We start from the raw sequence: 26,282 nt of genomic DNA on the forward strand, positions 1-26,282 counted from the left end.
AAAGTAACACTGACAAGACCCTCGCAAAAATAAGATGTGGACATACATACTGTGACATCATCAAGTATGTAATAAGGTGACGCAAGGTACTTTGATGAGGTCCGACTTTTTACTACATCATCATTGCGGTCAAAGTCATAGACTTTAATACTTGTTAGAAATGACTAATCTGACTTTTAACTCCTTGAGAGCTGAGATTCAAACTCGGAACCTTTCTGCTGTGAGCCAGACTTGCTAACCACTCGTCCATCGTGCTCCTGTCATCCATTTTGAGGACGTAAAATAGATTTTAGCGGCACTTCTAAGAACCGCTCGTGATGGGCTCACTGGCTTTCTTCCCATTCTTGTACAGGTGCCTCTTCAAGTGCCTGGCCACGCGCTGCCACCTGGAGAAAATAGTCCGATGAGTGTGGGAAACGGTCTGGTCTGGTGCACGACTTTGCAAGTACCTCTCCTGCGCGTCGTTGTACTTATTCAGCCTGTCCGCCTCTTGCTTCTTCTCCTCCATCCACCGCCGCAGGAGATCCTCCTTCTCGCTCCAAGCCCGCGACAGCGCCTCCTTCAGGTCGCTCTGCTCCACGTGCAGGGTGGCCAGTTCTTTAGCCTGTCTCTCGATGGCGTACTCATGTTGGTAAAGGGTCGCCTTCAGGGCGTTGCTTGCCTTAGCCAGAGTGAGAGCCTCTTGGCGGTGTTGGGACACGCTGAATTGGAGAAATAAATAATTGGTGATTAGGCCTACATTTGACATAAATAAAGTGGAAACTATCATAAAATTACATGTGGAGTACCGCAGGAGTCTGGTTCGGAACCACGGGTGTGTTTTTTCCCTCTAATTTTGTTAGGGTACTCAAGGAACTTAAAAGTTGAAACCCTCCCTGGACAGCAGGAAATTGAAAGGTTAAAACTAGTACATGGAAAGTTGTACACTAGCAACTATCTAAAAATTCCATGTGACGCACTTCAAGGATCCATTCCTGGACCATAATTGTTTCTCTCGGATTTTGTTAAGGTGTCCAAAGAAATAAAATGTTTAAACCCTACTTGTACATTGGCAAACTCAACAAACATGATTTGCCGTGTCAGAAACATGTAAAATGACAAAATGGGATTCCGTTCATAGGGTTCTGTTCTTAGACCACAACTGTTTTTCTTATTTCTTATAAGGCATCAGAGGAACTTAAAAGTTTAAGCCCTACATACAAGGTAGAAAGTCGAAACGTTACGAGTACTGTACATAGTAAGTTGCACACTTGCAAGCTTGACAAAGCCATAAGGTTAGAACCATCTAAAAACTATATGTATCTTCGCTGGGACCACAACAGCTTTGTTCTGATTTACTTGAGGCATCAAATGGAATTAAATGTTTAAGCATAACTACTAAAATCAAATACAAAATCACAATCACTACACGGGAGGTTGCATACTATCAAAATCAACAAACACAACTTTCAATAAGTTAAGAACCAACAAGAAAAACTATGTGTGGTACCGCAGGGATCTGTTCTGGGACCACAACAAATGAGCTATCCAAGGAATATATGTGTTTCATCCACATGCAAGGAAGGAAGTTGAAAGGTTATGACCAATACGCGGCAAGTTGCACACCATCAAACTGAACTGCTTCCCTGGCAAAGGTCATTTTTACCGTGACTGCCAGTGCTGCAGCTCGGCATCTTTCAGGTACAGCACAGTGGTCAAGTCGGAGACGGTCTGAGACAGCTGAGGAGACACAAAACAAACACAGACTATGAAGATGCTCGCGAAATTTAAAGATCAATCTCTGTTCTTACCTTTTCAGCAAGATGCTCACTTTCTCTGAGGCCGAGCTGAAGTAATCTGACATTCGCCCCAACTTTTACTCCATCGTCTGAGCTGTTGGAGTCAATGTTGACATTTTATTTGTTACGTGTCAACAAGTTGGGGAAATAATACTGACAGAAAACAAAATAACATGATATTTCTAACCTTACTGACTGGACATCTTCTAAAAACTGCTGGCGAATTTCAAAGCGTTCTTCCAACTGAGACACTAAAACATACCTCAAGTCAAGGATAGGAGATGCATATTTCAAATATAACAATTGGGAATCTTACAGCTTGTATACACGCCGTCGTATGGAAGTTTCTCTGTTTGGTCTCTGAGTTGCAGTTGAGCACGCACATGTCTCTTCCAGCTGGCCATGTTAGCTCACACGAACATGTCGTACGTTTCCTTTTGTGACTCACTAAATGGAGTTTTGTTTTTCATAATCTTCCACGCCCGATTGTGTGGTGGTCGAACACAACAGCTGATTGTTAAAACGCTGCAGTCAGCTGATGAATGCCCCGCCCACAGCTGCACGTTCTCCCTTAAGCCAATCAGCAGCTGGATGAAATAATTGTTTAATTATTATATAAATAATATGATAGAACATATTGAGTAGTTAAAGAAAATAACATGGTAGCCTATTTGTTTTATTTTAAGTGTATTTTACGCATATTTTTTGCGCATGTTAAAAAACTCTGTACTTCTGTTGGGAAACAGCCAAATCCAAAATTTTTCTTCGTGCTTATTTATGTATTTGTCTCTTATTATATAACGTAATGACGTGTACAGTCTACTTGGGTATTTTTGAAAATAAAAATAAAAGTAAAATAGATCGAAATTTGAATAATTTCTAGTTGAGTCAAACTGATATCATTTAATATGGTACAAAATATGACATTGCATATTTTTTAAAAGATAAAACGAGAATATTTTACACAAATGACAAATTTCCCACCAGTTCTTTCCAGAGGTAAGGAGAATATTACCAACCTTTCTAGAACGATGGGCAACCAAGTACTTCCGGGTTCACGTTCTCGCGTTTAACAATTTTATTTATATCTAAAACAATATAAAATGAAATCGCTTTGTGTATTATTTTATTTCATGTATTTTTCAGTGTTTTCATTTAGTCCAAACACGTAATCATTTCGCTAAACGAAATAATTTTCGGAGAAAGCGGAGGTAGTACGTCGTCATGAGACGCGACACCAACTGGTCGCTTAGGGGGAGGAGGAGAAGCGCACTCGTTCATAATGTGGCGACTGCACTTTTGTAAGTTTGACAGCATGAAACGAAATAGTTTCCTTCAGTGTTAACCCGAATACCGGGGTCTTGTCCGCTGCATTTGTAACGTGTCCGTTATCGAGTGGCTGTGTAGGAGCTTAGCATGCTAAGCTAGGAGACGTCAACTTTACATCGAGCTACATCGATGATCGAAGTGTGTGGAAAGCTCCATACAAAACCTAGTTTAGTTTTTCTTTTTGGGACTGTCCGCTATGAGCTCGTCAGATGGGTACAGAGAGCCTGGGGATCATGTCCAGGAAGAAAACATCATCTCCTCAGGAGACAACAACAAGCATGTAAGTAGTAAGATCTGTTGTTGGGAATCATTTACTCACTATATACAGTTCTGTTTTGTATTTGGATTTTTCAATAATAGACCATACAGGTCACTCAAAAGTCAAATGAAAAATAGTTTTAGAACAGTACTTGGACGCGTCGTTAATTACATCATCGCTACTCCATTATAACAACGTACACGATTCACGTCAGCTAAATATTGAATACATAAATGTATTATAACACCATGTTGTTTTAAGATGATTGCACAAATCAAAGCACTTTCTGCAAATCTGTTTTGTGATGTGGTGTGATGTGTAACTTATGGACTGTGGCAAACAGTTTGGGCCAAGATACAGAGGAGGCACTGCAGGAACTAGTTTTCACAGTCTTTTTATTAGAATGGGTGTTAAGTTCAATCTTAATAATGTACAGCATTTTGTGACAGCTGTGGTTGTTTTTCCAAATTGCTCTAGAAATAAAGCTGAGTTGAATTGAGATCTTTGACCCTCTCTGTTGCAATGCATCATGGTACTTATTGCTCTTCTTGTGATCATCGGTTGTTCAATAATACTACTCATGATGCATTGTAGGATACATCGAGGTCCCAATATAGGGAGTGATTCCGAACACATCGTGTGCGTTTGATTTGGCTTCAGTTAACACACACACACTTGTTGGCACTTGTGAAGGACTCAGCAATATGCTCGGGAAGCAGCAGTAGTGAAATCAAGAGCCGCGCTGTGGTCAAGTACTGCGCCGCGCCGCCTCCCAGCACGTATGCCCTGCTGCAGGAGAAAACCGACCTCAAGCTGCCCCCCGCCAACTGGCTCAGAGAGAACCCCCAGCTGGGCACAGCTGGCACCACCGTGTTGGGCTCCAGCAGCAAGGGCAAACCGTTTTCAAGGTAGCTTATGCCATTTGTGGTGGGCTTGAGAAAATCAGAACGGTGATGTCAAAGTAATTACTAGAGAATTATTTAAGTTGTACATTTTTTTTTTTTGTTTAGTTCAGAATTGTGCTGTGAGATTTAATCTAAAATGCCACAAATGCTTTTTTTGGGGAAAGTTTTGGCATGGCGTATGACTTTATCGACTGCATCGGGGATGACGTCGACGTCGTATCCGATTCAGAGGTTTGTGGAACAGACCACACCTTTTCTTACGCGTCTCTTTAAACATGCCGTTAATGCCAACTGTCCTCCCTGACAGAACATCAAGAAGCTGTTGAAAATCCCCTACAGTAAGTCGCACGTCAGCATGGCCGTCCACCGCGTGGGTCGCACCCTCCTTTTGGACGAGCTGGACATACAAGAGCTCTTCATGAGATCCTCGCAGGTAGTACTAAAGTTCGTTGCCCTAACCCATAATGGTTTGTTTGGATTGACAATTTCAATGAGTTATTTGAATATAATAATATTAGCTTTGCGTCAGTTTAATGGCCCGAAAGAAAACACATTTGTCTGAACAAAAGTTACAATCTCATATTGTAGACGGGCGATTGGACGTGGCTGAAGGACTTTTACCAGCGGTTGATGGATCAGAAGTGGCAGAGAAAAAAGAAGAGCAAAGAGCATTGGTATCAGAAAGCCATCCTGTCCAAGTTCCTCTACTACAGGCAAGTTCTTCAAATTACTCAAAACAATAAAGAAGAATTTTCACATGATTCATATCATCAGTCAAACATGCGTGTTCCTTGCAGTATTAATGGCGACTGCGCCGCCGAGCCGGTTGCGGACAACCTGAACGACGATGACGAGTGCGGGGCGCAGGAGTTCGGCTCGTCTTGGCCCACCACCTTCACCAGTTCTGACGCAGGAGGGGCAGCTGCTTGCAAACAGGTAGATTAGCATTCATTTGACCTGACTAAATCAGGGATGGAAATCCATGAGTAATGGATGCCTCAAGATGGGGGCAGAATACCACATGAAACTCCTTCACTCACTTCAACATAGCTCCTAGCACCAAGGAACCACAAGATGTCAGCAAATGTAGTGAAGGAAGCTTCTAAACTATGTTCAACATAGTTCCTTTGCACTTAGATGCCATAAGATGGCGGCAAAGCAATACTTTTATACTAGGCAATTTTTGTGTGCTCAAGTATGTTTGCAATGTGTTTAAAAAGTGTCTTCTAATAAGTTCGAATATGTTTGAAGCGTGTTGAAGGGGTGACACTTCGACTGACCGATTTAATCGGCTGATATCTGTTTTAAAATTGGCAAAAATCTGGGAATTTTTTTTGCTGATTTTTGTCAATTTTTTTTTTAGACATTAACACATTACAAAATAAGGCGAAGACGAATGACAGGACACCCCCCACCTCCCATATATTACTTTGCCAAATATTGGAATCGGTATTAGCCCCAAATAAAAAAAAAAAATAAAAAAAAATCCCAATTTCTTTTTATACGGTCTCTCGGATTTTCACCTATTGAGGATCGGTGTGGAAAGTACCCCCTGCTTTCACCATATCCCGTAATGAATCCCCACTTTTGACTGGTGACTTTTCAAATGTTTTAGGAACGCGTGCACATGGACAGCAAATTCGCCCTAGGCCAGGTGACGTCGGCGCCCCAGCAGCAAAACCTCCCGGCTCTCTTTAACGAAGGCGAAAACAGTCAGGTAAATTCTCTCAGCCGTAGCGGACGTGATTTAACTGCACAGTTGAAAGTCTTTCTGGAATTTTCCAGGGCTTACGGAACGACTTTGTTCGAAACATCATGTGGACCTTCGAGGACATTCACATGTTGGTTGGCTCTAACATGCCGATTTTTGGAGGGGGCCGCTATCCGGCTGTCAGCCTTAAACTCAGGTTGGAATTTTGGATGTGCTTTGAATCCCAGCGCTGAAACATGCACTGCGATTCTATTTTGACAAAAGCATGTCAAGACTTGAAATGGTTTTAAATGGAAAAAATGCTTGATACTTCACATTAAACATATTACAACGTGCTAACGCGCTAATCTGTGCAATCATTTGATCTGATGAATCCCTTCTCCGTATTCCAAGCCGGCCTGTCATCATATTCATGTTGAAATTGTTACTTCACGTCCTAAAATGTATTTTTTTTTCCCCCCCAGGGACAACAATAAACCAATCAATATACTGACAGGCATCGACTACTGGCTGGACAATCTAATGTGTAACGTCCCCGAATTAGTTATGTGCTTTCACGTCAACGGCATTGTTCAGGTAAATGTCTGAATTTGCGTCTTCTTTGACGGCCCGCCATTGTTACATTTCAATCGGCGTTTTGCAGAAATACGAGATGATCAAAACAGAGGACATCCCCCATCTGGAGAACTCGACTTTTTCCACCAGGGTGGTGAAAGACATCGCTCAGAACATCCTTTCTTTCCTCAAGTCCAACTGCACCAAAGAGGGTCACACCTACTGGCTTTTCAAAGGTAGCAGAGGAGGGAACGGCATTTCAAATGGTGTGGTCGTGTTTTGATCATTTATTATCATTAGCCAGCGGGAGCGACATCGTCAAGCTTTACGATCTTACGACACTTTGCGAGGAGGCCGAAGAGGAGAAGAGCCACAATCCCTTCACGCTTCCCGTGGCGGTCTTGCTTTACAAGTAGGAAAATGTTTTTTTGCATTTGTTACAACGGAAGTCAACCCAAACATATTTTTTTCAAGAATATGTTCCCAGCAAACCCACTAGTTGAAACACGGCATTCTGATTAGTTTAGCATTTGTGGAATATAAATTAAGCAGCAAAATGCACTCTTTTTTTGCCTTCTCTGGGGGCAGCCATTTTGTCACCTCTGTCGACTGAAAATGACATCACAACTGCTCAGGTAATGACCAATCCCGGCTGACCTGTTTTCTGACTCTGAGCCGTGATTGGTCGTTGTGAGCAGCTGTGATGTCATTTTCAGTCGACAGAAAACAAAATGGCCGCCCCCGGAGATGGCTAAAAACGAGTGGATCAACTCTTATTCCCAAAACACAATATTTATCAGAATGCCCTGTTTCAACTAGTAGGCTTGCATGGAACATATTATAAACAAAAAAATGTTTGCGTAGACTTCCTCTAAAAAAAAAGTGTGGAAGAAAACGCTAACTGGTTTGCTTTGTGCTTCAGAGTGGCATGCAACCTGATGCTCAAGGCCCGAGAAAACAGAAAGCACTACGGCACAATCCGAACTCTGCTGTTAAACTGCGTCAAACTTCTGGACCATGACAGGCACCCCCAGGTACGCTCTCTTTCCATCATTAAGCAGCCGTTTGAGTGAGGTGGAAGAAAAATGGAGCAAATAACGTACTTTGATGCCCTCACATGTGGGCAAGGAGAGCCATAGTCGCTGATGCACATTTAGTTGGACAGTAATCTGTAAGTAGGAGTGGCATTAAACATCTTGAAGCCTTTTTTTTTTTTTTTTTTGAAAAACAATCCTTCACTTCCTCTCTAGCTCAAATCCACAAATCAGTTCTGATCTCACCTTGTCCGCCCACACAGATCATCGCCTCGGCCCACTACATGCTGTCAGAGCTTTTCCAGCTCGATGAGCCCCAGGAGGAGGACGACGACGGGGGCGAGTCTTTCCGGGCGTGCGGCTCAGAGGACAGCTACAGCAATGACGACCGCGAAGAGGAAGACGACGACCTGGAGGAGCAGAGCGACGACAGTAGCTCAGAGAGTAACGGCCGCGCGCAGGATGACAGTAAAGCTGTGGCTGTCATCCGCTCTGTGGGAGAACTGTCTGTCCCGGAGAAATACAAATCCACTCAGCTGATCCGAGTCAGTGTTTTTTTTTTTTTTCATTACCTGTTCCGTAAATATTTTATAAGTGTTTTTTTTTTTGGTCTCTGCAGCCAGGTTGTGCTTTCCCCGTCTCACAAGACAAAGAGGAGCGATGCAGACATGTCCTCAACTATGTATTGAAGGCAAGTCGGGGGTATTTACAGTTTCTTTAACAATGACTAATAAACTAATGTCTAATAGGCACAGTGCCAATGCAGTCAAAGTGCAGTTAATTCATTTAGATGAACAAATGAACTTCTTTTTTTCCTAGTTTTTTATTGAACGATACTTTTTGTCCAAAAGGGTCCTGCTGATTTTTTAAAAAGTCTTCAAAAGCATTGAACCCAATGAATCTAAAAATAAGGCCATAACTCATTCACTGACAGACATTTTCAGACCCTCTTTTCCCCTCACGTTTGAAAAAATGTGAAAAAAATATGAATAAATTCCTGGGATTGAATGACTGGACTGTGAAAAGACAAATAAACACGTCAATGGCAGTGAATGAGTTAAATGCCATTAAAACGTCTTGGATCAGTCTTGAAATGTTAACGCGTGATAAGTAGGATTTCATGATTGTAAATAGTCTCAGATCTCAAAGTAAATTACATTTGAAAACTTAATTTACTAATGACTCTTGTGCTTGTCGCGTAAACACGACGGCGGAATCACCGGAACAGTGACGTGATTTTTTTCGTCGGGGCTCTTAAGAGCAGATGCAGCTCATTAATGTACTATGGCAACTTTGGACAAAACATTATGAAGTTGGTCTTAGCTTACTTTTCAAATTGAATTGAAAAGTGTCAAGTCTTGAATTTGAATACGTCTTAAGCTGTAAGAACCCTGATAGTAAAAATAATTCAACTTACTGTATTTAATAATTTCATTCATTAATTTCATTTAATTTTCCTTTATTTAAAAATTAAAGACACACCCGCGACTCTGCATCCGATTAAATAAATGCCTCTAGGCAGTATTTGAGGAAAGGTGGTATTTTTCTACGACGGCTCGATTGAAGTGGCCGCATAACACTGCACAGGGTCTGAAGGCAGTAGATAGCAGCATCAAGAAGGAGAGCGACCTCCCAGCCGTGGATCCCAACACACCCATCCCTCTCAAGTACGAAGACGGAAGTGCTGCCGGAAGCTGCGCCGCGGAGAAAGGCGTCTCTCCTCTCCTTGAAAGAGGTCACTATCTTATCTGGCATTAACGCCGTTAAGCCGCCGAGACGGTAGGAACTTTCCGTTCTAAACCTAACTTGGTCCGTTCTCAGTGGAGCCCTCGCAGGCGGACCAAAAGCATCCGACGCGCTCGGGCATGATTCCCGGCACGTGGCAGCACCAGATGAAACTCCAGCTCTTCCTCAAGGCCTCCAAAGCGTACTACGTGCTGTCCGACGCCGCCACCAACCTGCTGAAATACGGCCGAGCCTTGCGCTACATCAAGCTGTCTCTGCAAAGCTACGGTAAGCTCGGCAACCGAACCCCCAGAAAGGGATTGTCAGCATTTGGCTCGTGATCCTTTTGCGGCGTTCCGTGCAGATGCCCATTGCTCCATCGGAGGGGCGCTACACCCGCAGGTGCTGCTGTTCCACAGCCACTGCCTCTCGCTATGCGGGGACATCCAGCTGATGTTGGCGCAGAATTCCAACAACAGAGCCGCGTACCAGGAGGAGTACAGCTACCAGACCAAAGAGGACCAAGAGATCTTACACAGCCTGCATAGGGAGAGCAGCTGCCAGGGTCAGCAACACAGTCACGGTCGCATGCGTTTCCACACCGCGGCAATAAAGTGCGAAAGTGGAATCAGAACTATGACGTGGACCCGCGACAAAAAATGAGTTTGACACCCCTGCTTTAAGGCAAAAAAAAAAAAAAAAAAAAAAAAAGTCCCACTTGCCAGTAGTTGTTGCCACACTATAGCTGTATCAAAAGTATTTAATGAATACCAAAAAAGTGGTATCAAACATCCCTAATTTAAACCTTAAATATACGCCAAGCTATGACCTCAAAAGCTTTTTTAAATAATTTAGAATTAATCTAGTTTCATCATTTAAGTTTGGAAAAAAAAAAAAAAATGTGCCGGAAGTTTGCAATCTTTGAAAATAGTAAATTTGTTCATCACTAATGAGATCTCCATCAGTTGTTAGTTTGGGCCCTTTAATAGCCACCCGGCGGAGCAAAAACATGCAGCGAAGACGCTCCGTAACATCCACTTAGCTGGACCCTAACTTCAAGGTAACTTTTGACACCGATTACAGCCCCCATCACCCTCCCCACGATTTATTAAAGGGATGCCCTACAGACCCACCTGGAAACAGAAAAAAAACCCTCCCCATGTTTTAAACACATTTCAACTCAAGACAAATTTTAAACGCATTCGGAATGTGCTATATTTGACAATACTGTACATTGTAGTGTTTGTGTTAATTACATGCATTTGCCTCGAAGAGGCGGGGCCTGGTGGGGTAGCATGTGACGCCTGCGCGGTGGTGTCGAGTGAGACGGTTAAATGTACTATAAAACAAATAAAATAAACTAACGGTGGCGTGAATGATGAACCACGATTTAGCTATGGGGCACTGTACTACTTTCCTATTTTCTAGGGCTTTGGCGATATCTCGATGCATTACAGAGAGTAAAAAAAAACAAAAAAAAACCCACCAAAAGTGCCGATTTTGTCAGCAAATTTGAGGATGGTTTTTACATAATAAAAAAAAAAAAAAAAACTAAATAGGTGAATTTGTGAACTGCGACAAGTTGGGAGTTCATTCTCACAATTGCAATTTTAACTCTCAGCGTTCAACATGGCGACCGACCTGGCCATGGACCCCGAGTACCAGCTGTTTGTGAGCAGCAAGTGCTACGAGGCCGCCTACGAGCTGCTGATCTCGCACGCCTTGAAGGAGGAGGCGTCGGATCAGCTGGCTCAAGTGCTCAAGCGGCTGGGGAACATCCGCAACGAGATGGGCGTCTACCACATGAACCAAGCGGCGGCCTTGCAGACGGAGCAAGGTGAGGCGGCTAAAAGCAAACCCGCAACGCCGGCGTCTCTAATCGGCAGCCGCCCTTCTTACTTTTTGCAGTCAAGACCTCGGTGTCCGCCGCCGAGCAGGAGGTGTGGAAAAAGAGCTTCGCCTTCTTCGAGAAGGGCATGAAGGACTTTGAGGCCATCGGGGACAGCACCAACAAAGCGCTGCTGCTGTGCAACACGGGCAAGCTGATGAGGATCTGCGCCCAGGCCCACTCGGGCGTCTCCGCGGACGACAGCAGAGGCGAGTTCTCCCCCGAGGAGGCGCTCTACTACCACAAGGTGACGCTCAAGTCCTAAAGCGGGATACACACAAATTGATTTGGAACAACGTAATGAGGACGTCAATCCAAACATAGTTTTTTTTTTTTAAAGAATATGTTCTATGCAGGCCAACTAGTTGAAACAAGGCAATATGATTAATATGAAATATGAGTTAAGCAGCAAAATCCACCTGTTTTTAGCCATCGCGGGCGGCGGCCATTTTGTCACTTCTGTCGACTGAAAATGACATCACAGAGCCTCACGGCTCAGATAACGACCAATCGCGGCTCACCTGTTTTCTGACGCCGAGCTATGATTGGTCATTATCGTAGCCCTGAGGGTGTGTGATGTCAATTTCCAGTCGACAGAAGTGACAAAATGGCCGCCCCCTGAGATGGCTAAAAACGGGTGGATTGTGTTGCTTAACTCATATTCTACAAATGCAATATTACTTCCACTTTAACTAGGGATAGATCGATGGGCTAATATTTGACATTTTGACGAATATGTCTGTCTTTTGAAAAAAATACCAGGCCATAGACTACTACTTGCGCGCGATGAGATCTTTGTCATGCCGAGAGAACCACGAGCCAGTGTGGGACAGCGTCAACTGGGAGCTGTCCACCACATATTTCACACTGGCCACGCTTCTGCAGGACTACGCGCCGCTTTCCAGGAAGGCGCCGGAGCAGGTTATCATCTCACTTGTTCACTTTTTGATTCCAAACCGCCAACAAAAATCATCTCAATAAGTCCTTATTTCATTTGATTTTTTTTTTTTTTTCTAGATCGAGCGAGAGGTGACCGAAGCCATGATGAAATCACTCAAGTACTGCGACCTGCACACCGAGTCCGCCCGCCAGCCGCTGTACCAGTACAGGGCGGCCACCATCCACCACCGCCTGGCTTCCATGTACCACAGCTGCTTCCGGAATCAGGTGGGCAAGACTGGCAACGACTTCCCCTCGACCAAATATGGGCATGACGAACAAATGCAGTTAACAGGTGCAAACGCGCGTTTAGGTTGGGGACGAGCGCTTGAGGAAGCACCACCGGAGCCTGGCCGAGCTCCACTACGGCAAGGCCGTGTATTTGTTCCTCAGCCTCAAAGACGCGCCGTGCGAGTTGCTCCGCGCGTTACTGGAGCGGGTGGCCTTCGCAGAGTTCACCATGGCGGGTGCGTTGCCCGGCAATCTACAGTTTTGCTACTGGATCGCGCTGGTTGAAATCCCTTTGCGCTTTGTGTCCGGCCGCAGCTCAGAACAGCAGCGCGGCCAAGCAGAAGAGTCTAACGGCCGCTCTGGAGATCATGGCGGAGACTCGCTGTGCCTTCCAGATTATTCACAAAGAGCTGCTCGAGGAGCAGGCAGAGGTGAGGAGCAGACCCGCCGGGCTGCCGTCTGGTGGCTTAACGGAAAAATGGATTTTACATGGCTTGCGGCAGAACATTAACTCTTTGTATGCTTTTAAATTTATTTTTTTATTATTATGGGAATGGGCGGAGAAAAACAGTCTTGGCTAACTCTGGTTTGATCATTGAGCTGGGAAAGTACAATTTTTTTTTTTTTTTTTAAACTAACTATGGCCAGCCAGCACATGGCAGCATTGGGTCTCTTTTGGATGAGATGACTAGGTATCAAAATTGTTGTGAACATGGCGGACCTCTGGAGATTCGACCATTATAAGCAGTTTGTGATTGATCAAAGTATTTGTCGCATTAAATTTAATACAAAGAGTGTCACAGAGAGAAAAGATGGAGATTATTCAAATTTAGAAGTAGAAGCAATGACGTAATGTACATACATGCACACACACACACACAACTAAATACTACCACTACTAAATAGCATGCAAATAGTTTATAAAATTGATCAAATATAAAATGGTTATACTGCTGATATTTGTAAATACATTCGTTTGTATTTTACACAAGAGGACTGTTCAGCTGTTAGCGGTGGCACCAGAGCAAACATTTTTAGCATAAAAGTCACTTTTGTGCATACAAAAATGTTTTCACAAAAAGCTTGTTTTCTGCGTTTTTTGGGGGGAGGTCCAAAACAGGTGATTTGGGTGAAACCAACCCATAGTCTACTACTGATTACATTTGCACAATGTCCACTTTGGCCACCAGATGGTGCCGCTGTGCCGAGTCACTCACCTCTCTCTTCTATCTCCCGTGATTTGCAGGGAAGCGACGCAGCTCTTCCAGGATCTTCGGGCTGCCCGGCGCCAGGATTGAACCTCCAGGAAGTGACCACGCTGACTGCCTTGTTCGAGTCGCGCTTCTCTGACCTGCTCCTGCAGCTCATCAAACTCATGACTAAAACCAAACGTAAACCCAGGTGAGGACCGTGGAAAAAACAAACAAACCGAAAACTACTTTTACATCATCTCTTTCACACGCGGAGAGCCTAACAATTTGTTGATGTGCAGCAAAAAGGACGAAGAGCTGCTGCAAAGCTACAAGAATGTTTACTCCAAGCTGCTGCGTTGCGACAAGAACACGGCCCTGCTCGCCCGCGTTGGCCTCTACGCCCAACTGCTGCAGCAGCTCACGCCCGACGCCGGCGACTACGGCGCGGACACGCCATCGTGACGACACTTTAGGTATTAAATAAAAATGGACTGAAAAGCTACTTGCACCTTTTTGAACATGGTAGGTTAGGTTTCAAGTTGTACGGTTTGTACACTACTCGCAATTGTAGGGATATTCAGTTGAAAATTCAACTCGGATCAAACACCTTCTGGGAATTTTGAAAAGAAGAGAAGCTCAAATGAATCTCACCTCGAAAGGTTTACTGCATTCAAGGTTCATCCTGATCTTTGACCCAAAAGCCCAATATGATTGTATCAATAATCCAGTGTCATGTAAGATATTTGGGACTTACGGTGTGTACAGTGGTGCCTTAAGATCCACTTGTAACTCAAATCATAATGTTCCTATTGATATGAATGGACGTGCCATTAACCCGTACTAGCTTTCCACAAAAAAGGTAAAAAAAAATGTTGTAATGTGTATTTTGATGAGGAAAAATAAAATAAAAGTAACGATTCGTTGAATTAAATACAATTAAGTATTTTTCGTCACATTGCGTCAATTAAGTGCATTTTGATGTGCCCGCTTTGGCCACCCAGGAGGAGTATAGACGGATATACTGTTCATTGAGGTATTATGAATCCCACTTGGGTTCTAGGCAGCCCTTGACTCTTTGCAGCAAGGGATTCATAACGTCTCAAATCCTGTCTGATCTCATCAGTACAGCACTAATATTAGTCGTTCTATGCGGAGGATAAAGAGTATAGTGAGTACTGTTTGTATACATGCTGTTGCTGAACGGTTTATGGTCGATCGTAGTTCGCTAATGATTCATTCATTTCAATTCATTAAGCTAATGAAACATCTTGAAGCCTCCTTTTTGATGAATATTTCATTTGTCAAACCTATGCTTGTTGTAAAGTGCGCTGAGTTGAATTCACCGAGTCACTCGTACCTCAAGGCATCACTGTACACCAACGAGATGATGACGAAGAGTGGCCGATACCGTTTTGTCTGTGTTATTTGCTGTCAGGGCCAGAACCCTCTTCAGTTTGGGTGATGTGAGCCATAAGATGAGCCTTTTGCTTTTCACGCAACAAAACCCAGCGAGGGTGTGTTATCGCGGGCATCCCGCGTTCTGATCGTTACGCGCATGACGCCAGCGTCATGTAAACGATACTTTTTGAGAACGGACTGTCGACGCAACATGGTGCTAACATCACCTCACGGGTGCCGTTTTGTACGGAACCTGCTGTGTAAAAGTGGCTTGTGAGGCCTTTGAATGCTCAATCAATAATGACTTAGCTTATTTTTGATATCCAGAGCTTCCGTTGGTGCTGCGTGAATTTTTTTTTTTTCATGTTGCTCTCTCAAAACCAAAACAGTGCAATTGTATAAAAATGTGTTAATATTAGGCATGTTTGCTGTGAAATAAACATTTGGAATATTTACCTTGTTTTTTAAAAAAAACATCGACCACTACAACTGACCTTCAAGGACGATGTGGCATACTGTTTTATTAAAATCCAATAACAAGTACATTTCAGTCTGTATAATAAATGTAATATTTAAATGAGACTAGGACAGGACAGCAATGTGTGTTTTTTTTGTTTTTTTTTTGTAAACGTGGCCATTTGAAGAGCACTAGTCACTGAACAAGGCAGCGGTCGTGTGCGCTCGGCTCCTGCCGGGCTTGTTGGTAGCGGTTTGCTTTCTTCTCGTCGCAGCGAGATGCTGAATTGTCCGGAATGTTCTGCAGGAGGACTTTGCTCTCACTCTGTGGCAGATTGTAGAAAAAATACTGTGGTACCATCTGAATGAACCTAAAAAGATAGACGATAGAGACTTACTAGTTGTGTCCGTTTAACTTGAACTCAAAATTTGTTCAAGGTATGAATACGTTTTAACAGTACGTCAAAAATCAAATTTGTTTTGGCTTGAAGGGGTAAATGTTAAGGAAATGTTACACACAGCTACATTGAGTTTAGTTGTATTGGCTAGCAGCACACACTTGATTACACGATAACAATAACACTGTGCAGTGTGTGAAGTGCTGCCTCCGTGAGTGAAAATGCCTGTGTCCTCCCCCACAGCAATATGGGCTTTCAAATCAAAGCCACTTTCCGACCCTAGCTCTACTCCCGGTCGTCGTGGTAACGAAAGCCATACTCACCATTGGTCCAGCACTATTTTGGGCGGGTTGTCCATGTTGGCTGCCCTCTCAAAATTTCAGCAAGACAAGAAATAGGGTTCGTGTTGTGCTTTCTTAAAGACTAATCCGTCTTTAATTTTAGGTCAAACTGTAAACGGCCATAAAAGTTTCACACGATTGATTGACCTGAACAAACGTGTGCGAACTGGCAAAGTTTAGTTGCCGCGTCGCATTCCGAGACATCCGCGCAAATCCATAATCCCTTTGTTCACCTGCTAATACTACGCAGCACAAACGCGACACTTCCTCAACGGACAGTTAGCGAAAGAAAAAGTGCACAGTCTGATGACTAAGCCCCGAAATTATAGTCTTATAAATTTGAACATCTGTCACAAGTACAACAACGGACTTTATTTTCTTGGTCATTCACTTGTTGCTAGGCAGAATTCATGCTGCCGAAGGAAAATTTCCTCTCCAAGCGTATTGAAATGTGGATTTTGTTTGAATGACTCTCCACTCTCCACTGCACAAAGAGCAGAAAAAAGATAGGGATAATCGAGAGTACATTGTCGGACCAAGTAAAAAAAAAAAGTTTATTTATCCATATGTTGTGTTCTCAAAATAAAGATGAAAATTATCAGATTTATTGCTCGGTAGAAGTCATACGCCCCTAAGATCAACAAAAAAACGTTTTTAAAAATTATTTGTTTTGCTTTTTGTGTGCGTGTGGTCACGAGATGCTTGTTGCTAGGTAGGAATCATGCTGCATAATTTATGGATATTTTTTTTTATGGATCTATGCTGGCACACATCTACAAAAGCAGGTACACAGACCAATTAAAAAAAACAACAAGTTTACTTATCCATACATTTTGTAGCTGTCTCACCACAATGTATTACATTTAAAAAAATACATATTGCATTTGTTACTAAGTGGAAGTTATGCTTTATAATCATGCGTTTTCCTCAAACACCAGCAAATATATGTATATATTTTTTACAACTGATATTGTTTTTCTGAACGCAACACACTTGTTGATAAGGCAGAAATCACACCGCAATTTTGTCCCCAAATCCCCCAGACATATGAAAAAAATATATATCACACTTGTTGTTCGGCAGCTGCATAATTCATTCCACACACATACAAACTCAAAAATAGTTTTAAAAAAAAGGAAAAACAAACTACATTTATTTATCTATTTTCCAACAGCCTCGCTATGTATTAAATAAATATATATATAGTGAGGCAAGAGTAACAATCTTTTTTTTGCCACAGTGCCACCTGCTGGATGTGTTTGGGTACCATTTTCAATGTGCGTGGATCCAAAAATTGAATACCCACCACCCATAAATATTATTATTTTTTTTTTCAATAAAAAAATTGGATTACTTACTGTGACAACTCTTTGTTTACCAACGAATGAACTGCTGGATTTGCAAAACACTCACTCTTGCGGTGTGATGGGCGTGATGATGCGGAGGCAGTTGTCGTGGGAGAAGGAGTGCTCGTGGAACAGCAGCCAGTCGACGGGCTCTCTCGTGCGACTCCTCGCAAAGTAACCGGACTGCGGGTGGATCTGCGCCACGTGCTTGTTGGCCAGAATCAAGAAGTTGCCCGAGCCGTCCACATCACGCGCCACCTGTGGGGAAAATGAGGCTCGCCTTTTACACGCTCCTGAACTGCGTCCAGAAGTTTCCTCATTATTCGGACAGCATCCGGAACTGTCAGAATGAGTTTGACATCAAAGAATTGACGGCATGTTGTCTGTTACCTGCATGAAGAAGCCGGCCAGCAGGGCTCTCTTGACGTTGGCGCTGTTGCCGCGTGAGCCGAAGGCGGGCGCCGACACGGGCAGCTCGATCCTCGCCAGTGTGTCGGCCATGTCGGCGTGAAGGCAGTCGGCAGCAATTAAAGCCGCGCGGTCCAGACAAGAGTCGGAACACCACTTGTCCACGTCGTAAACTGACGGCGAGAAAGCAAACACCACCACAACGACGCTTGTTGATTGGCTAGCTACAAGTGCTACGCATCGTTCCATTCAGTGTCACACTACTAATTCTAAATAGTATCTAGTCTTACATTTTCTGGAGAACTTATCCTCAATAGAGACATGGGTGGTCTTTAGTCTTTAAAGACAGTGACTAACTTTACTAACAGCAATCTTATTTTTCTTTATTGCCCAAAAAGCAATTACCTCCGTTTTGTTTCGGTTTAGTTGCAGGTCATTTTTATTCATTCAGCTATTAATTTGTTTTAGACAGGGAACAGCGCCTTAATTGAACTGTCATCACTTGGGGACATTGATCGATATAGCTGTGATAGCCAACGTTGCCTTTCTGAAGAATTTGATCCAAGGCTAGTATGTATAGGCTGAACAAAAGGGGTGCAAGGATTGACCCTTGAGGGACTCCACAAATCACATATTTGTATTTAATTTCTTTGTGGTGAGCTGTGGGGCTTTGCCCTAGTGCCTATTTGCCACTGCCTTCTACAGTAGTGTGAAGAGATATCATATAGTAGTGGGACGGGTCGACGCTTTGTGTTATTATATGATAACATCCCGTCGATTGAGCGATTCCACTCACGCGGGTCCTGCTGACAGCGTTTGAACGCCTTGAAGACGTTGATGAGAGTGAAGTGGTCTCCTTCGGGGTGATGGAACTTGGCGTGGAAGTGAGACGTGTCTGGCGCAGGATGCGTGAAGCATGTTGGAGCTGTTGGGGGAGGGGGGGGGTTGGGGATGAAAAAGCGTTGTTGTGTTTACGAAGAAGGAAGTGGTGCTCGTTGAAGTGCTTGACCTGTGAGCATGGCGGCGATGATGAGCATCTCGCTGACGCAGTGGAACTCGCAGGAGGCCAGCAAAGCTTTGGCTAGCTGAGGCTCCAAAGGCAACTCGGACATGATGATGCCCACGGCGGACAGGTTGCCGTCGTCGTCCAGGGCGGCCAGGTAGTCCAGTTCCTCCAGGGCCTGCATCAGACCCTCGGGAGCTGGGACAAAAGAGACGTTTTTACGGGCTTTCCTTCCATCCGTTTTGTTCATCCATCCATCTATCAATTCATTTAGCGATCGGTCCATCCATCCATCCGTTTGTCAGTTTTTGTAAATACAGCCATTCATCATCTATCAATTCATTTAGCGGTCTGCCCATCCATCTATCCGCCCGTTTGTCAGGTTTTTTTTGTAAATACAGCCATCCATCCATCAACCCACCCATCAATTTGTCCACCCACCCATCTGTCCATCCATCTGCCTGTTCTTCGACCCATACACCCATCTGTCCATTTAGCCGTTTCTAACATCCATCCATCCTCTCATCCATCCATTCGTTCATTTGTCCAGTCATCATCCCTCCATTTTCCCATTCACCCATCTATCTGTCTCCACCCATTCGTCCGCCCACACGTCCGTTCCTTAACCCACCCACCTATCCATCTGTACATCATCCATCAGCCCATCCATTTATCCATCATCTACCCTTTAAATCCACACATCCAACTATCCATAATTTGGCCATCAATCCATCCATCCATAATAGTACAGTACTACTTTCTTGCCATGTTTTCCCCCCATAAAAGTACACAACAATTGCTTGTGGTTATCTTTTTTTTGTTTTTGTTTTTAGACTGTGTACACTGTAATCCTCAGTGCTGATCTGGTGGCACAATTCTCTACTGGTGGACACAAAAAAAGGCAGCTGCAGATTTAGATGTTCTAATCCTGGGCTGCATCTGGCACACATCACTACATTTCATTTGCTACAAAAAAAAAAAAAAAAAAAAAATTCTAATCCGTCCGTGTTGTAAACACGTTTGCCATGAGACACGGAATTGGGGAATAGATTTACCTTGGATGCTCTCATGTGCACGCTAGCATGAAGTGATCAGCTAATGGGAGGCTCAGTGTTGTTGTTGTTGTTGTTGTTGGGGGAGTGTAATAGGGCCTGCTGAATAAATCTGTGGCAAAAGTGAACACACGCAGGTTGACACTAGCAGGCTGCTGTCAGGTCGGCTGAGGCACGGCTCAACAGATTTCCTAATGGCTGCGGCGGAGGGAACTTTTCTGTGCTCATTTGCGTCATCTTGACTGGCTTGTCAATGAAACACACTTTCCCAGGCCGGCAGTCGTCGTCCTTTTTCAAATCAGCATGATCACATCCATCCCATCCTTTCCTAATAGTTGGATTTCAGGCAGCCTCTCTGTGCTTGTTTTTTTTGCATCTTGCTAACTTACCCGTCCGTCCATTCATCCGACCTTTATCCATCTTTCTGCCTCCATCCATTCCTCAACCCATCCTTCCGTCCCTCTGACGTCACCCATCCATCCAAAGTTTGTCATCTTGCCTGGCTTGTCGATGAAGTCGCGGTGGCCCGCGCCGGCGATCTCCATCCTTTTCAAAAAGAGCACAGTGGAAGTCACGTTGGACTCCACGATGTGTGGCTGAATGTCATCCGGAAGCTGTCTGTCCTCAGGATAAATGCAGAAACACTTCCCTACGAGGGGGGGAAAAAAAAAAAAAAAAAAAAATCCTTTAGACATTAACTACTGTATTTACTCATACAGTGGCCACGGGTGTTACACAACTGGCGTTATCGGGAGTCTAATTTGGGAGAGGCATTTCTTATGGCAGCTGCGCCCCACGGTAGCTTTGACAACTTCTTACCTGCTGGCCCGACCAGCTGTTTACGACTCCTCGCTTGACCGGCGCTGATTGGCTGAATTGTGACAGTGTTTGTCCGGATCCTCGGGTTGTACACCTGCAACATCATATTTTATGGTATGCTAAGGAACCTTCTTTGCTTTCGCTTCCTCTTACAGTCAATTAAAAAAAAGATTGCCAGTGTGGGAAAATGCTAGCGACTCGACCTTTGTCTCAAATAAAATGTAAGCTAAAGCTAAAGACGTTGCGTCAAGTTAAAGCAACGCTGGGCAAGAATTCGACCTTAATACATTTTTTCCTCTAAACTCTTTTGATGAAATATTGACTTACAAGTAGTTGAATGGGACTTTTGTCATGCCGCGGGAGGGCGGTCTGTATCGTTTTAACTGGCACTAAGCAACTTTGAGGAGGATGGGAGCAACCATGGCACACAAAAAAAATATATAAATGTCCTGAATTGCTTTACGGCATACTCACTTTCTCCTTTCGCTATAAGGACAGAAGTCGAACGTCTACGCGCTATTACTGGTGTTATGGCAGAAGCCCCAAAACAAACCAAAAACAAAAGTATTGTTTCAACAAAATTTGATTCATTAACTCATCGCTATTCATCTTTCACACAGCCACTGGAAATAGAAATGTAATTCAGTCCAACTTGCAAGCCAGCGAGAGCTCAGGATTTCACGAACCTATGCGCTGGCGCGCATGGGAAGTGTGGTTGACTTTTGTCAAAACACTGCCGCTTTTGTCCACATGGCGCCGCCATAATCAACAAAAACTGACATATGACACAGAATTTCTTTCATTGGAAACCGAAAAACAAAACGTATCCGTTTTTAGATTTTGCTCCAGTATCAAGCTTGACTGAAAGTCAAGTGAAGTGAAACGTCCCCATTCTTACGACTCATACTTTTGGTAATGGCACATTCCAAAGTAATTCCAAGTCCAAAACTCTTAGAATAATTACACCCCAAAATGGTGTTGTTCACCGTGCTGCACACCAGGATCACCTTTTAATTTTTTTTTTTTTTTTGCTTGTGGTACCCCACTTCTTACCCAGAGTCACCTGGGATAGGCTCCAACTGACCCTAATGAGGACTACCACAAAAAGAAAGAGATGGATGGATGGATGGAGACCGTTTGCTCCTCTAGGAAATTTGTTCTCAACTTACATATCGTTTCTCCAAGCCCACATCGATGACAAAGTTAATCGAGTTGACAGCCCAAAAGAAGTCTTCATTCGGGTTGGCGGTGAGAAAAACCCTTCGGGTCCAACGTGGGTCATTTTCACCCAGGGTGGTGAGGGATCCAGACTGGTCAGGGTGCGCGGTAATGGGCAGGAGTCTTCCCAGGTTAGGAGTAAAGCTGAGGTTCTCATTGTGCAGGATGTCAAGAGCTAGTTCTACTTCCTGATGGCGAGGAAATGAGTCAAATTTATTCTAGGGCAGTGGTTCTTAAGCTTTTTATAACCAAGTACTACCTCAAAAAAGACATACCTCGTCAATTATCACCATTTTAGCCAACATTAAACTACGCGGGCGTAGTAAGCCCAATTGTTCATCTAAAAACACAAAGAATCACCGTTCAATAGTAATGAGAACTGATTTTACCTGACTTGTCACCAGAAACACGACCACATCCCCAACCTCCTCAGAGCGGTGGATTTCCAAGACCAGACGCAGCGCCGAGCAGAAGTAGCTGTCACCCGTATCACTGTAGACCACCTCTGCTGCACTCGGACTGTCCAGGCGGATCACGGGTGGTGGTCCCGTGGTTGTGGAGAAGAGAGCCAGATGTTTTGGACTGGGCTCTGTCGCGGTCAGCAGGATCACACGCAGCTCCGGCCTTTGAGGGATAAGATTTTTCAACAGGCCCTGGAGAATGTCGGTGGCGACTGTCCTCTGGTGCGCTTGGTCCACCACTACGACAGCGTAGCGCTCCAGCCGGGGGTCTGACATCATCTCTCTTAAGAGTCTCTCATCTGTACAGTACCTGCCATGGTTAAACCACAACAAGAGTCAGTCATTAGTCTTATCTTGAGAATTAGGTGGTGTTATGTACAGGCATAAGTGAGGACAGCCCTGTGAAGGCGTCTGTGTTGAGGACCCCGGAGAGGGTCCGTTGAGATGTTAGCTTAGCGGTTGGCGAATAAACAAGCTCACCGTCACGTCGTTGTCTGTGAGTTATTCCGACACAACATTGTTTTTCTTGTTTTTTTTTTTACGGTGAGCTCGTTTATTCACCAACCGCTAAGCTAACATCTCAATAGACCCTCTCCAGGGTCCTCAACACAGACACCTTCACAGGGCTGTCCTCACTTATGCCTGTACATAATAGGTCGTAGGCTCCCGCTTGTGCCCTGCAGATGGTCAAATACCTGCTAACATTTGGCCTCCAAGTTCTCAGCGATGGGACCAGAAAAGGGCCGAAAGGTGCCTGAAAACTGTCTGGTTATACACCTGGTGTCCTTCTGCATTTCTCTAGTCATAACCCACTGTTGACAAATGGTTTGAAAAAGCCGACTAAATTTGATACCCTACGACCAGTGGTTCAGATAACAGATACCTCATCGCGGACCCACGCCATCACTGTGTCCCAACAGGGATGGCATCAAGGAAGCATAGTGATTAGCTCATTCAAGTCTCACCTCATATTTTTCCCCTTCATCTGTAATCTGAAGGGTTTTTTTTATACCCACCTGAGGATGGTGTCATTGGCGCAGCACGTCTGCAGGGGGACGCTGTAGCCGACCTCGTGACCGATGTTGACGTCCATCTCATCGGCCACCCTCAAAGCCAGTTCCACTGCCTGCTGCGCCTGCGTCTGGCTGCATGCTACCGTACCGTGCCGGAACTGGAGCGTCAGGCAGAATTCGGCGCACCACTCAGGAATCTGGAAGACATCACGAACGGGTCCACACCACAGTACTGTAAACGAGTAATTCCCAACCACCTGCCCGCTGCTTGATACCTGTGCTAGGAACTCACTTGAGAACTTCTTCCGGTTGCAGCAGGAGCCGCGACAACGATGACTTGTTCTTTCTCCAACATGTCCAAAAAGTCCCTCTTAATGCTCCAGACAGGAAGATTTTTTCTTTCCTCCAGCAGTGTGTAAAATCTGGACGAGTACGGCAGTCCGTCGAACTGGTTCAGCTCCAAAATGTCATCGTATTCTTCTTTTTCGGAGCCCTCAAAGGATTCCTCCGCACTTAAGGTGTCCAGCGCCATCGGACCGACCGTTTCGGATCTCATCAACACATCAGTTGGAAAACTGTACAGCCGTGGAAGGAAAGAAAGGCTAACCGGGCGACTGGCCCAGTGTTGTCATGCGGCCGCTAATCCCATACAAGTGAAGTCATCAACAAATGACACACACACACCTCTGATGTAGCAACACAATGAGACTCAGAGGGTGGGGGTGGTGGATATTTACAAAACAGATTTCTGTATCAACTGTTTATTTGTGTGAATACATGAAACTAAGCCTTCACATTCTGTTGTGTTAACTTTGTTGATACTGTGACACAAGCACACACTCGCGCCGTTATGCACATTTTTCTTCCTGCTATTATTCTTCTGCATGTTTGTCAACAGAAACAAAAGAGACATACATATTTATCTAAAAACATTTTGAAAATACATACAAATACATTATACTCACCAGAGATGCCAATTAGAAAAATATATCGATGTCCGCCGATTGCTACAGATGCATTTTTCTAGTCAAACTTGGCTGTTACACGTTTGGGTTTCACCAGCCAATCAGAGGATGAAATAACTGCTGATGTCATCAAGGGTCCTGTGAGGACAATTTGTAAATCTGACTGGTTAAAGAAACTGTTCCTTTTTTAATATACTTTAAGTTACATGGACCAGCTGTATTGATTATGAAGACCCTGGGCAGGTTAGATTGACATGGCAACATAGAATGCTGAAATGTGATGAGACTAAAAATGAACAACATAAGTGAATTGATACCTTTGATTTCTAAATTCACAATTTTGTTTTGAGTGAGCTTTAATAGTTTCCAGTACTACAGTATATAATTAGTTGCTTGATTTATAATAGAGATTAAATGGACATGCAACATGAATACTGTATATTTTGTGTGTAGATTTATTAATGTAGTTGTGTCCATGTTTGAAACAAAACAATATGTCACTAGGTGTCATGTCATCCCCTATAACTGCTCATGATGCGTTAAAATAATATATAATGGGTTTAAACGTCAATGATTGCTGATTTTGGCTTTGTCAAAATGGAGGCGTGGTCAAAAACTCAATGGGATGATTTGTAATAACTCGCCTTCAGCAGAAGGTGGCAGTGTGGGACAGAATGCTAACGTTCCTCAGACTATGAAGGGCTTCTTGGCCGTGGGACTTGTACCGGTAATAGGGTGACGCACACACACTGCATTGACTTCAAAATGCCCAAAACAGAAGCCATACACGCATCCAGTGGCTCTTACATGGCTTTTGTTTGCCTTTATGCAAAAACACACACTTAGGATGTACAAACGGCAAAAAGACAAAGTTGAACATGAATTGCGTGCTGTGACTTTTCCTACTCGCACGCGTCACTGAACACTGTAGGAAAAAGCAAAACTGAGGACAAGGAAGAAATACATCCAATTCAAAACACGATGCTGTGGAGACAAAAAAAACCCCAACAACATTTTGCTGGACACACATGACAAAAAAATTCAAATGACATCATCACGCTTGGCTGTCAACTTCAAAATAATTAGTGTCATTATGTATACGTTACTTTGTGACAACAGCATCACATGTGTGGTAGATCATTTCAAATGTCTTCATTTTTATCCAATTAGTCAATGAATTCTCTCTTTTTTTTTTTTAAAATCGAATTAACACAGACGAAACTGATTTTGCTCATTTAAGATGGACAAACGGACTTTGTTCCCTTTTGTCCTTGCATCTGAGGTAATAAAACACACACATTTTGCTTCCTAAATGTATAAAACACCTCCTACATAAACATCCAATCTTCCTAGTGCGGAAGAGTGCGCACAAATAAAATAATAAATAGTCCATTGGTACCTGAGCGAGGACAAGATAGAGCACCTTTAAGTGGGAAAGCACCACCGGCGATGTGACGTCAGCATTTTTTTTTTTCCTTCTAAATGTCCAAAAACACGTCACACACAGCCATTGCGCCGCTTTTTTTACATATTGGGCGTCCACTGTAGGCATAGCGACCAGTCCAGCTGAGCGTTGGTGATGAATTAGTGCAAATAAAAGAAAGAGAAAGAGAAAGAGAGAGAGACTCCCTCCACCTGGGAGATGCTCAGCAGTCTCTGGGGCTCTTTGGTGGTCTGTAGGGCAACACTGGTGCAGGTCTGAAACCAACAACACAAAATTTTCATTCGTTTTTTTGTTTTTTGTTTTTTTTGAACTCATTCACTGCCAGACATTTTCAAACCCTTTTTTACCCTAACGTTAGAACAAATTTGAAAAATATATAAATACATTCCTGGGATTGAATGTCTGGACTGTGA

The 26,282-nt window shown here is 43.8% G+C and overlaps 4 protein-coding genes across 7 annotated transcripts in view; 1 reads left to right on the forward strand and 3 right to left on the reverse strand.

Moving 5' to 3' along the window:
• Positions 1–87: 87 nt before the first annotated feature.
• LOC147140066 (autophagy-related protein 16-1) lies at positions 88–2,882 on the reverse strand. 2 transcript variants are annotated; one of them, XM_086044372.1, is made up of 7 exons: positions 2,798–2,882; positions 2,095–2,365; positions 1,966–2,029; positions 1,791–1,872; positions 1,646–1,719; positions 450–701; positions 88–386 (listed from the first exon to the last, which is right to left on the reverse strand). In XM_086044372.1, exons 2-7 carry the CDS (start codon positions 2,180–2,182, stop codon positions 302–304), a joined length of 645 nt encoding a protein of 214 aa, XP_085900498.1. In that variant the 5' UTR covers positions 2,183–2,365; positions 2,798–2,882; the 3' UTR covers positions 88–301. The 2 variants fall into 2 exon arrangements, with proteins under 2 accessions (XP_085900498.1, XP_085900499.1); XM_086044373.1 differs by lacking the exon at positions 2,798–2,882 and having other exon boundaries at positions 2,095–2,377.
• edrf1 (erythroid differentiation regulatory factor 1) lies at positions 378–15,527 on the forward strand. The gene is made up of 25 exons (XM_086044363.1): positions 378–3,387; positions 4,060–4,274; positions 4,436–4,502; positions 4,579–4,704; positions 4,860–4,984; positions 5,069–5,207; positions 5,887–5,988; positions 6,057–6,178; positions 6,447–6,558; positions 6,626–6,773; positions 6,838–6,949; positions 7,460–7,571; positions 7,835–8,116; positions 8,191–8,262; positions 9,159–9,306; positions 9,393–9,584; positions 9,661–9,861; positions 10,918–11,133; positions 11,205–11,431; positions 11,947–12,105; positions 12,202–12,351; positions 12,437–12,590; positions 12,670–12,785; positions 13,601–13,755; positions 13,847–15,527. Exons 1-25 carry the CDS (start codon positions 3,304–3,306, stop codon positions 14,007–14,009), a joined length of 3,699 nt encoding a protein of 1,232 aa, XP_085900489.1. The 5' UTR covers positions 378–3,303; the 3' UTR covers positions 14,010–15,527.
• On the reverse strand, positions 15,436–25,083 carry LOC147140068 (putative pre-mRNA-splicing factor ATP-dependent RNA helicase DHX32). 3 transcript variants are annotated; one of them, XM_086044365.1, is made up of 12 exons: positions 24,426–25,083; positions 23,753–24,035; positions 23,464–23,657; positions 22,376–22,757; positions 21,938–22,174; positions 20,769–20,862; positions 20,449–20,598; positions 18,904–19,095; positions 18,691–18,819; positions 17,877–18,067; positions 17,554–17,744; positions 15,436–15,772 (listed from the first exon to the last, which is right to left on the reverse strand). In XM_086044365.1, the coding sequence occupies exons 2-12, from the start codon at positions 24,014–24,016 to the stop codon at positions 15,598–15,600; spliced, it is 2,199 nt and encodes a 732-aa protein (XP_085900491.1). In that variant the 5' UTR covers positions 24,017–24,035; positions 24,426–25,083; the 3' UTR covers positions 15,436–15,597. The 3 variants fall into 3 exon arrangements, with proteins under 3 accessions (XP_085900491.1, XP_085900492.1, XP_085900493.1); XM_086044366.1 differs by lacking the exon at positions 24,426–25,083 and having other exon boundaries at positions 23,753–24,389; XM_086044367.1 differs by lacking the exons at positions 23,464–23,657; positions 23,753–24,035; positions 24,426–25,083 and adding an exon at positions 23,143–23,384.
• Positions 25,084–25,222: 139 nt separating this feature from the next.
• Positions 25,223–26,282, reverse strand: part of adam12b (ADAM metallopeptidase domain 12b) — a 63,060-nt gene continuing 62,000 nt past the window's right edge. Inside the window, exon 23 of the mRNA XM_086044364.1 lies at positions 25,223–26,123. Within this exon, the coding sequence (XP_085900490.1) occupies positions 26,072–26,123 (52 nt within the window). The 3' untranslated portion in view covers positions 25,223–26,071. The remainder of the gene's footprint in view (positions 26,124–26,282) is intronic.

The sequence above is a fragment of the Filicampus tigris genome, chromosome 11, assembly GCF_054856515.1.
Source record: "Filicampus tigris isolate MCC_2025a chromosome 11, RoL_Ftig_1.0, whole genome shotgun sequence".
NCBI lineage: Eukaryota > Metazoa > Chordata > Actinopteri > Syngnathiformes > Syngnathidae > Filicampus > Filicampus tigris.